This window comes from Pseudophryne corroboree, chromosome 9, assembly GCF_028390025.1.
Source record: "Pseudophryne corroboree isolate aPseCor3 chromosome 9, aPseCor3.hap2, whole genome shotgun sequence".
Lineage (NCBI taxonomy): Eukaryota > Metazoa > Chordata > Amphibia > Anura > Myobatrachidae > Pseudophryne > Pseudophryne corroboree.
The window spans coordinates 442177841-442192760 of NC_086452.1; the positions used below are offsets into that span (position 1 = coordinate 442177841).

The window sequence follows — 14920 nt, forward strand, 5'->3', positions numbered from 1 at the left end:
TGCCTTTGGTGCACACTGTCCCTATTTCATATATAGGGTGGTGGGGCCACCAATGATCTTGCTGGCATAGAACATCAAAATGAGGATTGCTATGGGTGAGGGATGTTGCTGGCTGCTGCTGTGATCTGTGGTGATAGGTGCTGCGATGGGAGAAGGGTAAAGGGTCAGAAGCGGAACTAGCGGAGGTGCTAGGGGGCACAAGCCAAAATCTTGCCTAGGGCATAAACTTGGCTAGGGCCGGCTCTGTCCCATGGCATGCATCCGGCTTTGCGTTCGCCATGCACAGACTGCATACAGTGCAGAGCAAATCCCAAATCACCTTATCAGAGGTACGTGTGTAATGTGTCACATGACGCTGATATGTCATGTGACGCTGATGAGGGGACTCAGGAGCAGCTCTGCACTGTACGCAGTCTGTGCATGGAGAACGCAGAACAGCGGCAGCCCCCGTTTGAGGACAGTTGCAGATGGGCAACTCTTCTCGCCAATTGCAGGGTCAGACTAACCCTGAGTGGCACCCCCTCTCCCCGTGTTTGGGGTCCTTGGGTTTGACCGTACCCTTAATCAGGCCCTGCATGGCCATGAAACTGCATGACTATGGGGGTAAATCCGAGTTGATCGCAGCAGCAAATTTGTTAGCAATTGGGCAAAACCATGTGCACTGCAGGGGGGTCAGATATAACATGTGCAGAGAGAGTTAGATTTGGGTGGGTTATTTCGTTTCTGTGCAGGGTAAATACTGGCTGCTTTATTTTTACACTGCAATTTAGATTTCAGTTTGAATACACCCCACCCAAATCTAACTCTCTCTGCACATGTTATATCTGCACATGGTTTTGCCCAACTGCTAACAAATTTGCTGCTGCGATCAACTCAGAATTAGGCCCTATAACCCCAAGGATATGACTTTATAGGCCGCACGACTGTTTTCCACTTCTTGCTGTAGATGTTGCTTAGGTGCCTGTTTATTCAATTATTATTTGCGGATATCCCGCTTTTTCGGGGATCTTGATCTGCTGTAATTCCCCGTTTTGGACCGCCAAAGCATTTCCCATTAAAACCTATGGGGGCTGCTTTCTTACTGAATATACCAAGCACCAGAATCTAAAGCATTCCAGAGCTTGGCTCTGATAGGTAAAGGGTATCCGGACCCCAGGTCAACACAAATTTGTCGACACACCTTATGTCGACACCTAAAATAGGTCGACATGAACAATGTCGACATGGAAAATGGTCACCATGAGTTTTTCACATTTTTTGAACTTTTTCATTCTTTACGATCCACGTGGACTACAATTGGGAACAGTAACCTGTGGTCATGCGAGGGGACACGGTGCAATAATTGGGGTTCCCGGTCACATTGCGGAGAAAACGACTCAAAACCCCCCCCCCCATAAAAAACTCATGACAACCTTTCTCCATGTCCACCTTTTGTCCAAGTCGACATATTTCAGATGTCGACCTAAGGTGTGTCGACAAATTGGTGTCGACCTTGAGTCCCAGACTCTAGGTAAAGATGGCATTAGCGATTGTAGCCTATAGGTATTGAATTACAGACCTACAAGCAGGCCAGAAATGCTTAATTCTGCACGCATCTTGGAGGCTGCAAACAGAAGTAAGCACCAATGGCTGCTCGCCGGTTGATCGCAGGTCAGTAACTGAGCAGCTCTGGCCAGTTTTCCCAGGGAAACATACTGTGAAAGTCCTGTGGTTAAATGAATCTGCCCCTATTAGGTAACATTTATTGAAATGGCACATTTCTCACTATCAGGAAACATCACCATACCAACCGACGTGCACTGAGGACTAGACAGTACATTCATGATATGCTTGCTTTCAGTGTGCAGTCTTTATATGGTTAACATATCGACACCTGCAAAATGTCGACATTGGATATGTTGTGATTGTCATAATGTTGACGTTTCCAAAAGGACTTAGGGTTAGGGTTGCCATGTCATGTTCATTGTTGACAGTGCAACCATCGACATTAGTGAATATCGAACATATATGATGAACAGATTACTTTCACGCCCTTCCACAGAAACATAGATCTTGCAAATGAATTTAAAATGCTGCCAACTATATATATATATATATATATATAATCAATATGCAGAACAGTGACATTTCCAAAGATAATAATTTAAAAGCTGAGTCTGTGCCTCTATCAGACCCTCAGTAACACAGCAGCACAGAGAGAACACAGCAGCACAGAGAGAACACAGCAGCACAGAGAGAACACAGCAGCACAGACCACTTCAGCAGCAGCACTGAGCACACACCAACCATGTGCGTCCAGCTGGGCCCTTTAATACTGCGGACAGCCTGATGCAACTCAGAGCCCGCCTCCTTTATCATTCTCCCTTCACAGAATTGGCTAAACGCCAGCATCAGTGCGTCGCTATTGGTGGCACCCTCTAGGCACTTTTCGATCCGATTGGCCAGCGGCGTGTGACGTACGAGGAGCCCAACGCCGGTTGGTGGCTTTGCCCTTTCCCTTTCTCCCGGTTCGAAGATGGCGGCTGATTCGGTGTCTCTCTTCACAGTGATCGGGCTCAGCGAGCAGAAGGCGCGGGAGACGCTAAAGAACGAAGCGCTGAGCTCGGTGCTGCGAGACACGGTGCTCCAGGTACTGTGCCGTGCCCTCAGCTGTCCCTTGCCAGGCCCTTGCTATTGACTGGTTCTAGAGAGAAGCTTCCTCTTTCCTTATGTATTAGTTACTCATCTCTCAGGGCAGCCAGGTCCTGTCAGTCTGCTGTGTCCTCATTATAATTATAGTTTATTATTATACTGTCTCAGACCAGGTCATTTGCAGATACGTGTGGGTATTAACACATTGTACAGTGTGTGTATGTGTATATATATATATATATATATATATATATACACACACACACACACACGTCTGGCACAGCCACTTCAAATGTACTTAGCCTTAGCACTGGGTGCCCTCACGGCAAAATGTGTCTTATTTTTTTGTTATATTTTTATATAGATGTGCAAAAGTTTTAGGCAGGTGTGGAGAAAATGCTGCAGAGTAAGAATGCTTTAAAAAATAGAAATGTTCATAGTTTTTTTTTTTTTTTTTAATCAACAAACTGCAAAGTGAATGAACAGAAGAGAAATCTAAAATCAAATCAGTATTTGGTGTGACCACACTTTAACTTCAAAACGGCATCAATTCTTCTAGGTACACGTGCACACAGTTTTTGAAGGAACACTGCAGGGAGGTTGTTCTAAACACCTTGGAGAACTAACCTCAGATCTTCTGTGGATGTTGGCTTGCTCAAATCCTTCTGTATCTTCATTATTTATTATTTGTTAAGTTTCTTATATAGCGCAGCAAATTCCGTTACGCTTTACATGTAGACAGACTTGATGTCGAGATCAGGCTCTGTGGGGGCCATATGATCATTTCCAGGACTCCTTGTTCTTGTTTATGCTGAAGATCATTCTTAATGACATTGGCTGTATGTTTGGGGTCGTTGTCCTGCTGCAGAATAAATTTGGAGCCAATCAGACGCCTCCCTGATGGTATTTCATGATGCTGAGAAGTACAGGCAGGTACTCTTCCCATTGAAGCACAAAGAATCAGGCAACGTTGAAGACAGTAGACGCAGTGGTCGGCCAAGGAAACAACTTGCATCAGATGAATGACACATCATATTTTCCTTTCAAAATAAGATGATGTCCAGCAGTGCCATCAGCTCAGAACTGACAGAAACCAGTGGTACTCTGGTACACCCATCTACTGTTCCATGAAGTCTGGCCAGAAGTGGTCTTCATGGACGAATTGCGCCCAATAAAACCATACCTGTGATGTGGAAACAAAGGCAAGCGACTCAACTATGTACGGAAACCTAGGAACTGGGGTGCAGGAAAATGTCAGCAAGCGACTGATGAGTCAAAATGTGAAACATTTGCCAGTTTGTTCGCTGAACGGTGTGGAGTGCCGTACAATAATGAGTGTCTGCAGGCAATAGTGAAGCATGGTGGAGGTTCCTTCAAAGTTTTGGGGCAGCATTAACAGCAAATGAGGGGATATGGTCAGGATTAATGGCGTTCTAAATGCTGAGAAATACAGGGAAGTACTTATGTCATTCAGTGTCATCAGGGAGGCATCTGATTGGCTTCAATTATTCTGCAGCAGGACATGACACCAAACATACAGCCAATGTCGTGAAGAATGTTCAGCGTAAAGAAGAACAAGGAGTCCTGGAAGTGATGATATGGCCCCCACAGAACCTGATCTCAACATCGAGTCTGTCTGAGATTACATTAAGAGACAGAAGTATTTCAGCAAGCCTACATCCACAGAAGATCTGTGGTTAGTTCTCCAAGATGTTTGGAACAACCTCCCTGCCGAGTTCCTTCAAACACTGTGTGCAAGTGTACCTAGAAGAATTGATGCTGTTTTGAAGGCAAAGGGTGGCCATACCAAATTTTGATTCAAGTTTCTCATCTGTTCATTCACTTTGCATTTTGGTAATTGATCAAAATAAACTATTAACACTTCTATTTTTAAGCAGTCTTTGCAGCATTTTTTCCACACCTGCCTTAAATTTTATCTATCTATCTATCTATCTATCTATCTATCTATCTATCTATCTATCTACAATGGGAGGTATCCAATTGGATGTCTCGATTAATGACCGATGGTCATTATCGTGGTATCTAATTACAGGCCTTTATGATCGGCTGAGATTGGACCTGCAATCATGCGAAAACATGGGATCGGGGATAAGTCCCTGATCCCATGTGTGTTATCGCGGCTCCGGCGTGCCACCTATCTCGGACTATGCTTAGAAAGTGCCGGCATTGGGGGGAGGAGTGCGCCATATCGGGGCTAATTGGATAGCCCCCGGCGAAACAATTACCCACGGTCTTAGACCGCGGGTAATTGGATACCCCCCAGTCCACTGCAATATCTCTCTCATATTTCTCTATTAGCACTTATATGGCAGCAGCATATTCCGCCATTGCTCTTTACAATTGGGAACAAGACCGTATTAAGACGAGACCGGGTAATGACAAACAGAGGTAAGAGGGTTGCAATACTTCAGGCAACAAATGCGTTCACTGCTCAGTGATGGTTGTGTACCACCCAATGTTTTCCCAGTCTAATGTAGGACCACATGGTGACGCCACATGAGGGTGTGCCATGTTCCCTGGAGGTTTGCCTAGTGCTAGGCCGCAGCCCACCTCTGAATTGCCGTGTCCATCAATGGTAGGTGTGCGCTGGACCCACTCACCCCACTGTGACATACGTGTTGGCTGAGTACACAGGGACCTCTTCTCAAGCACTACAAACTACCGCTTCCCTATTTATACAATAGGTGACACTTCGCCATAAAACAAAATTTCTCTAACGTCCTAGTGGATGCTGGGGACTCCGAAAGGACCATGGGTAATAGCGGCTCCGCAGGAGACTGGGCACAAAGTAAAAGCTTTAGGACTAGCTGGTGTGCACTGGCTCCTCCCCCTATGACCCTCCTCCAAGCCTCAGTTAAGATTTTGTGCCCGAACGAGAAGGGTGCAATCTAGGTGGCTCTCCTGAGCTGCTTAGAGTAAAAGTTTAAATAGGTTTTTTTATTTTCAGTGAGACCTGCTGGCAACAGGCTCACTGCATCGAGGGACTAAGGGGAGAAGAAGTGAACTCACCTGCGTGCAGAGTGGATTGGGCTTCTTAGGCTACTGGACATTAGCTCCAGAGGGACGATCACAGGCCCAGCCATGGATGGGTCCCGGAGCCGCGCCGCCGCCCCCCTTACAGAGCCAGAAGAGTGAAGAGGTCCGGAAAATCGGCGGCAGAAGACGTCCTGTCTTCAATAAGGTAGCGCACAGCACCGCAGCTGTGCGCCATTGCTCTCAGCACACTTCACACTCCGGTCACTGAGGGTGCAGGGCGCTGGGGGGGGGGCGCCCTGGGACGCAATGAAAATACCTTAAATGGCTAAAAATACATCGCATATAGCTCCTGGGCTATATGGATGTATTTAACCCCTGCCAGTTTTCCACAAAAAAGCGGGAGAAAGGCTCTGCACCTTTTTCGGCGGCCTATCTCCTCAGCACACAAGCGCCATTTTTTCCTCACAGCTCCGTTGGAGGAAGGCTCCCTGACTCTCCCCTGCAGTCCTGCACAACAGAAACAGGGTAAAACAAGAGAGGGGGGGCACTAAATTGGCATATTAATATATACAGCAGCTATATTAGGGAAAAACACTTGTATAAGGTTATCCCTGTATATATATATATAGCGCTCTGGTGTGTGCTGGCAAACTCTCCCTCTGTCTCCCCAAAGGGCTAGTGGGGTCCTGTCCTCTATCAGAGCATTCCCTGTGTGTGTGCTGTGTGTCGGTACGCTGTGTCGACATGTATGAGGAGGAAAATGGTGTGGAGGCGGAGCAGTTGCCTGTGTTAGTGATGTCACCCCCTAGGGAGTCGACACCTGACTGGATGGTCTTATGGAAAGAATTACGTGATAGTGTCGGCACTTTACAAAAGACTGTTGACGACATGAGACAGCCGGCAAATCAGTTAATACCTGTACAGGCGTCTCAAACACCGTCAGGGGCTATAAAACGCCCGTTACCTCAGGTCGATACAGACACTGACACGGACACTGACTCCAGTGTCGACGGTGAGGAAACAAACGTATTTTCCAGTAGGGCCACACGTTACATGATCACGGCAATGAAGGAGGTTTTGAACATTTCTGATACTACAAGTACCACAAAAAAGGGTATTATGTGGGGTGTGAAAAAACTACCCGTAGTTTTTCCTGAATCAGATGAATTAAATGAGGTGTGTGATGAAGCGTGGGTTTCCCCCGATAAAAAACTGCTAATTTCTAAAAAATTATTGGCATTATACCCTTTCCCGCCAGAGGTTAGGGCGCGTTGGGAAACACCCCCTAGCGTAGATAAGGCGCTCACACGCTTATCAAAACAAGTGGCGTTACCGTCCCCTGATACGGCCGCCCTCAAGGAACCAGCTGATAGGAAGCTGGAAAATATCCTTAAAAGTATATACACACATACTGGTATTATACTGCGACCAGCAATCGCCTCAGCCTGGATGTGCGGTGCTGAGGTGGCTTGGTCGGATTCCCTGACTGAAAATATTGATACCCTGGACAGGGACAATATATTATTGACTATAGAGCATTTAAAGGATGCATTTCTATATATGCGAGATGCACAGAGGGATATTTGCACTCTGGCATCAAGAGTAAGTGCGATGTCCATTTCTGCCAGAAGAGGATTATGGACGCGACAGTGGTCAGGGGATGCGGATTCCAAACGGCATATGGAAGTATTGCCGTATAAAGGGGAGGAGTTATTTGGGGTCGGTCTATCGGACCTGGTGGCCACGGCAAAGGCTGGAAAATCCACCTTTTTACCCCAAGTCACCTCGCAGCAGAAAAAGATACCGTCTTTTCAGGCTCAGTCCTTTCGTCCCCATAAGGGCAAGCGGGCAAAAGGCCACTCATATCTGCCCCGGGGCAGAGGAAGGGGAAAAAGACTGCAGCAAACAGCCTCTTCCCACGAACAGAAGCCCTCCCCCGCTTCTGCCAAGTCCTCAGCATGACGCTGGGGCCTTACAAGCGGACTCAGGCACGGTGGGGGCCCGTCTCAAGAATTTCAGCGCGCAGTGGGCACACTCGCAAGTGGACCCCTGGATCCTGCAGGTAGTATCTCAGGGGTACAAATTGGAATTCGAGACGTCTCCCCCTCGCCGGTTCCTGAAGTCTGCTTTACCAACGTCTCCCCCCGACAGGGAGGCGGTATTGGAAGCCATTCACAAGCTGTATTCCCAGCAGGTGATAATCAAGGTACCCCTCCTACAACAGGGAAAGGGGTATTATTCCACGCTGTTTGTGGTACCGAAGCCGGACGGCTCGGTGAGACCCATTTTAAATCTGAAATCCTTGAACACTTACATAAAAAGGTTCAAGTTCAAGATGGAGTCACTCAGAGCAGTGATAGCGAACCTGGAAGAAGGGGACTATATGGTGTCTCTGGACATCAAGGATGCTTACCTCCATGTCCCAATTTGCCCTTCTCACCAAGGGTACCTCAGGTTTGTGGTACAGAACTGTCACTATCAGTTTCAGACGCTGCCGTTTGGATTGTCCACGGCACCCCGGGTCTTTACCAAGGTAATGGCCGAAATGATGATTCTTCTTCGAAGAAAAGGCGTCTTAATTATCCCTTACTTGGACGATCTCCTGATAAGGGCAAGGTCCAGAGAACAGTTAGAGGTCGGAGTAGCACTATCTCAAGTAGTACTACGACAGCACGGATGGATTCTAAATATTCCAAAATCACAGCTGATTCCGACGACACGTCTGCTGTTCCTAGGGATGATTCTGGACACAGTACAGAAAAAGGTGTTTCTCCCGGAGGTGAAAGCCAAGGAGTTATCCGACCTAGTCAGGAACCTCCTAAGACCAGGCCAAGTGTCAGTACATCAATGCACAAGGGTCCTGGGAAAGATGGTGGCTTCTTACGAAGCGATTCCATTCGGCAGATTCCACGCAAGAACTTTTCAGTGGGATCTGCTGGACAAATGGTCCGGATCGCATCTTCAAATGCATCAGCGGATAACCCTGTCTCCAAGGACAAGGGTGTCTCTCCTGTGGTGGTTACAGAGTGCTCATCTCCTAGAGGGCCGCAGATTCGGCATTCAGGATTGGGTCCTGGTGACCACGGATGCCAGCCTGAGAGGCTGGGGAGCAGTCACACAGGGAAGAAATTTCCAGGGCTTGTGGTCAAGCATGGAAACGTCACTTCACATAAATATCCTGGAACTAAGGGCCATTTACAATGCCCTAAGTCAGGCAAGACCTCTGCTTCAGGGTCAGCCGGTGTTGATCCAGTCGGACAACATCACGGCAGTCGCCCACGTAAACAGACAGGGCGGCACAAGAAGCAGGAGGGCAATGATGGAAGTGGCAAGGATTCTTCGCTGGGCGGAGAATCATGTGATAGCACTGTCAGCAGTGTTCATTCCGGGAGTGGACAACTGGGAAGCAGACTTCCTCAGCAGACACGATCTTCACCCGGGGGAGTGGGGACTTCACCCAGAAGTCTTCCACATGATTGTGAACCGTTGGGAAAAACCAAAGGTGGACATGATGGCGTCCCGCCTCAACAAAAAACTGGACAGATATTGCGCCAGGTCAAGGGACCCTCAGGCAATAGCTGTGGACGCTCTGGTAACACCGTGGGTGTACCAGTCAGTGTATGTGTTCCCTCCTCTTCCTCTCATACCAAAAGTACTGAGAATCATAAGAAGGAGAGGAGTAAAGACTATACTCGTGGCTCCGGATTGGCCAAGAAGGACTTGGTACCCGGAAATTCAAGAGATGCTCACGGAAGACCCGTGGCCTCTACCTCTAAGAAAGGACCTGCTCCAGCAGGGACCATGTCTGTTCCAAGACTTACCGCGGCTGTGTTTGACGGCATGGCGGTTGAACGCCGGATCCTGAAGGAAAAAGGCATTCCGGATGAAGTCATCCCTACCCTGATCAAAGCCAGGAAGGATGTAACCATACAACATTATCACCGTATTTGGCGTAAATATGTTGCGTGGTGCGAGGCCAGGAAGGCCCCTACAGAGGAATTTCAACTGGGTCGTTTCCTGCATTTCCTGCAAACAGGAGTGTCTATGGGCCTCAAATTAGGGTCCATTAAGGTTCAAATTTCGGCCCTGTCAATATTCTTCCAAAAAGAACTGGCTTCTGTTCCTGAAGTTCAGACGTTTGTCAAGGGAGTACTGCATATACAGCCTCCTTTTGTGCCTCCAGTGGCACCTTGGGATCTCAATGTAGTTTTGGGATTCCTAAAATCACATTGGTTTGAACCACTCACCACTGTGGACTTAAAATATCTCACATGGAAAGTGGTAATGCTGTTAGCCCTGGCTTCAGCCAGGCGTGTCTCAGAATTGGCGGCTTTATCCTATAAAAGCCCTTACCTAATTTTTCATACGGACAGGGCAGAATTGAGGACTCGTCCTCAATTTCTTCCTTAGGTGGTTTCAGCATTTCACTTAAACCAGCCTATTGTGGTGCCTGAGGCTACTAGGGACTTGGAGGATTCCAAGTTGCTGGACGTAGTCAGGGCCCTGAAAATATGTTTCCAGGATGGCTGGAGTCAGAAAATCTGATTCGCTGTTTATCCTGTATGCACCCAGCAAGCTGGGTGCTCCTGCTTCTAAGCAGACGATTGCTCGTTGGATTTGTAGTACAATTCAGCTTGCACATTCTGTGGCAGGCCTGCCACAGCCAAAATCTGTAAAAGCCCATTCCACACGGAAAGTGGGCTCATCTTGGGCGGCTGCCCGAGGGGTCTCGGCTTTACAACTTTGCCGAGCAGCTACTTGGTCAGGGGCAAACACGTTTGCTAAATTCTACAAATTTGATACCCTGGCTGAGGAGGACCTGGAGTTCTCTCATTCGGTGCTGCAGAGTCATCCGCACTCTACCGCCCGTTTGGGAGCTTTGGTATAATCCCCATGGTCCTTACGGAGTCCCCAGCATCCACTTAGGACGTTAGAGAAAATAAGAATTTACTTACCGATAATTCTATTTCTCATAGTCCGTAGTGGATGCTGGGCGCCCATCCCAAGTGCGGATTGTCTGCAATACTTGTACATAGTTATTGTTACAAAAATCGGGTTATTGTTGTGAGCCATCTTTTCAGAGGCTCCTCTGTTATCATGCTGTTAACTGGGTTCAGATCACAGGTTGTACGGTGTGATTGGTGTGGCTGGTATGAGTCTTACCCGGGATTCATGAATCCTTCCTTATTGTGTACGCTCGTCCGGGCACAGTATCCTAACTGAGGCTTGGAGGAGGGTCATAGGGGGAGGAGCCAGTGCACACCAGCTAGTCCTAAAGCTTTTACTTTGTGCCCAGTCTCCTGCGGAGCCGCTATTCCCCATGGTCCTTTCGGAGTCCCCAGCATCCACTACGGACTATGAGAAATAGAATTATCGGTAAGTAAATTCTTATTATTATCACCAGAATTTCAGATTTTGGGGCTAATTCAGTAAGGATAGCTAATCAGCAGAATTTGCTATCCTTTCCCTAGCATGCTGGGGGCTGCCCATTGCATGGCAAGGCCACCCAGCATGCTGACCGGAGCCCCCCCCCCCCTTCAACGAGCAGAAATTGCGAGCTTTTCTAAACTATTGTGCCCGAGTAGTTAATATAGCTTATTCTCTCTGTTTCTTCATAAAGCTGCACGGAAGAGAGCGACTCAGTCCAATGCTTTAGCCGTGATGCTCCATTCCGGAGTAATCCATGCACGTCACAGGAGGTGTCATGTCAGGGATCCATCCACATCACAGGAGGTGTCATGTCGGGGATCCATGCACGTCACAGGAGGTGTCATGTCGGGGATCCATGCACGTCACAGGCGGTGTGCTGTCGGGGATCCATACACGTCACAGGCGGTGTGCTGTCGGGGATCCATGCACGTCACAGGAGGTGTTATGTCGGGGATCCATGCACGTCACAGGAGGTGTTATGTCGGGGATCCATGCACGTCACAGGCGGTGTGCTATCGGGGATCCATACACGTCACAGGAGGTGTGCTGTCGGGGATCCATACACGTCACAGGAGGTGTCATGTCGGGGATCCATGCACGTCACAGGAGGTGTCATGTCGGGGATCCATGCACGTCACAGGCGGTGTGCTGTCGGGGATCCATGCACGTCACAGGCGGTGTGCTGTCGGGGATCCATGCACGTCACAGGCGGTGTGCTGTCGGGGATCCATGCACGTCACAGGCGGTGTGCTGTCGGGGATCCATACACGTCACAGGCGGTGTGCTGTCGGGGATCCATGCACGTCACAGGCGGTGTGCTGTCGGGGATCCATGCACGTCACAGGAGGTGTCATGTCGGGGATCCATGCACGTCACAGGAGGTGTCATGTCGGGGATCCATGCACGTCACAGGAGGTGTGCTGTCGGGGATCCATGCACGTCACAGGAGGTGTGCTGTCGGGGATCCATGCACGTCACAGGAGGTGTGTAGCCGGGCTTCGCAGCAATGCCCGGCAGCAGTGGAATCGCTGCCTTATACCCCTTTTCCACTAGCTCAAAAAACACGGATAAATGCACCGGGGCGCGCATTTACCCGTGTTTTCTCTATCGTCCTAGTGGATGCTGGGGTTCCTGAAAGGACCATGGGGAATAGCGGCTCCGCAGGAGACAGGGCACAAAAAGTAAAGCTTTAGGATCAGGTGGTGTGCACTGGCTCCTCCCCCCATGACCCTCCTCCAAGCCTCAGTTAGATTTTTGTGCCCGGCCGAGAAGGGTGCAATCTAGGTGGCTCTCCTAAAGAGCTGCTTAGAAAAGTTTAGCTTAGGTTTTTTATTTTACAGTGAGTCCTGCTGGCAACAGGATCACTGCAACGAGGGACTTAGGGGAGAAGAAGTGAACTCACCTGCGTGCAGGATGGATTGGCTTCTTGGCTACTGGACATTAGCTCCAGAGGGAACAGCCTGGATGGTCACCGGAGCCTCGCCGCCGGCCCCCTTGCAGATGCTGAAACGAGAAGAGGTCCAGAATCGGCGGCAGAAGACTCCTCAGTCTTCTTAAGGTAGCGCACAGCACTGCAGCTGTGCGCCATTTTCCTCTCAGCACACTTCACACGGCAGTCACTGAGGGTGCAGGGCGCTGGGAGGGGGGCGCCCTGGGAGGCAAATGAAAACCTTTTTTGGCTAAAAATACCTCACATATAGCCTCCGGGGGCTATATGGAGATATTTAACCCCTGCCAGAATCCGTTAAGAGCGGGAGACGAGGCCGCCGAAAAAGGGGCGGGGCCTATCTCCTCAGCACACAGCGCCATTTTCCCTCACAGAAAGGCTGGAGGGAAGGCTCCCAGGCTCTCCCCTGCACTGCACTACAGAAACAGGGTTAAAACAGAGAGGGGGGGCACTAATTTGGCGTTAGAAATATATAAAAAAGATGCTATAAGGGAAAACACTTATATAAGGTTGTCCCTATATAATTATAGCGTTTTTGGTGTGTGCTGGCAAACTCTCCCTCTGTCTCTCCAAAGGGCTAGTAGGTCCTGTCCTCTATCAGAGCATTCCCTGTGTGTGTGCTGTGTGTCGGTACGTGTGTGTCGACATGTATGAGGACGATGTTGGTGAGGAGGCGGAGCAATTGCCTGTAATGGTGATGTCACTCTCTAGGGAGTCGACACCGGAATGGATGGCTTATTTAGGGAATTACGTGATAATGTCAACACGCGCCAAGGTCGGTTGACGACATGAGACCGCCGACAAACAATTAGTACCGGTCCAGACGTCTCAAAAACACCGTCAGGGGTTTTAAAACGCCCGTTTACTTTAGTCGGTCGACACAGACACAGTCAGGGACACTGAATCCAGTGTCGACGGTGAATAAACAAACGTATTCCTTATTAGGGCCACACGTTAAGGGCAATGAAGGAGGTGTTACATATTTCTGATACTACAAGTACCACAAAAGAGGGTATTATGTGGGATGTGAAAAAACTACCGTAGTTTTTCCTGAATCAGATAAATTAAATGAAGTGTGTGATGATGCGTGGGTTCCCCCCGATAGAAAATATGGGCGGTATACCCTTTCCCGCCAGAAGTTAGGGCGCGTTGGGAAACACCCCTTAGGGTGGATAAGGCGCTCACACGCTTATCAGAACAAGTGGCGGTACCGTCTATAGATAGGGCCGTCCTCAAGGAGCCAGCTGACAGGAGGCTGGAAAAATATCATAAAAAGTATATACACACATACTGGTGTTATACTGCGACCAGCGATCGCCTCAGCCTGGATGTGCAGAGCTGGGGTGGCTTGGTCGGATTCCCTGACTAAAAATATTGATACCCTTGACAGGGACAGTATTTTATTGACTATAGAGCATTTAAAGGATGCATTTCTATATATGCGAGATGCACAGAGGGATATTTGCACTCTGGCATCAAGAGTAAGTGCGATGTCCATATCTGCCAGAAGATGTTTATGGACACGACAGTGGTCAGGTGATGCAGATTCCAAACGGCACAAAGGTGTATTGCCGTATAAAGGAAGAGGAGTTATTTGGGGTCGGTCCATCGGACCTGGTGGCCACGGCAACTGGAAAATCCACCGTTTTTACCCTAAGTCACATCTCTGCAGAAAAAGACACCGTCTTTTCAGCTTCAGTCCTTTCGTCCCTATAAGAGTCATATCTGCCCAGGGATAGAGGAAAGGGAAGAAGACTGCAGCAGGCAGCCCATTCCCAGGAACAGAAGCGTTCCACCGCTTCTGACAAGCTCTCAGCATGACGCTGAGACCGTACAGGACCCCTGGATCCTACAAGTAGTATCCCAGGGGTACAGTTTGGAATGTCGAGACGTTTCCCCTGCGCAGGCTCCTGAAGTCTGCTTTACCAAGGTCTCCCTCCGACAAGGAGGCAGTATGGGAAAAAATTCACGAGCTGTATTCCCAGCAGGTGATAATTAAATTACCCCTCCTACAACAAGAAAAGGGGGTATTATTCCACACTATATTGTGGTACTGAAGCCAGAAGGCTAGGTGAGACCTATTCTAAATCTAAAAAAATTTGAACACTTACAAAGGTTCAAATCAAGATGGAGTCACTCAGAGCAGTGATAACGAACCGGGAAGAAGGGGACTATCTGGTGTCCCGAGACATCAGGGATGCTTACCTCCATGTCCCAAATTTGCCCTTATCACTAAGGGTACCTCAGGTTCGTGGTACAGAACTGTCACTATCAGTTTCAGACGCTGCCGTTTGGATTGTCTACGGCACCCCGGGTCTTTACCAAGGTAATGGCCGAAATGATGGTTCTTCTTAGAAGAAAAGGCGTCTTAATTATCCCTTACTTGGACGATCTCCTGATAAGGGCAAAGTCCAG

At 48.7% G+C, this 14920-nt stretch overlaps 1 protein-coding gene across 1 annotated transcript in view; it reads left to right on the forward strand.

Annotated features, from left to right (window-relative positions):
* The first annotated feature begins 2481 nt into the window (after window positions 1-2481).
* Window positions 2482-14920, forward strand: part of QARS1 (glutaminyl-tRNA synthetase 1) — a 179830-nt gene continuing 167391 nt past the window's right edge. The window contains exon 1 of the mRNA XM_063941120.1: window positions 2482-2629. Within this exon, the coding sequence (XP_063797190.1) occupies window positions 2516-2629 (114 nt within the window). The 5' untranslated portion in view covers window positions 2482-2515. The remainder of the gene's footprint in view (window positions 2630-14920) is intronic.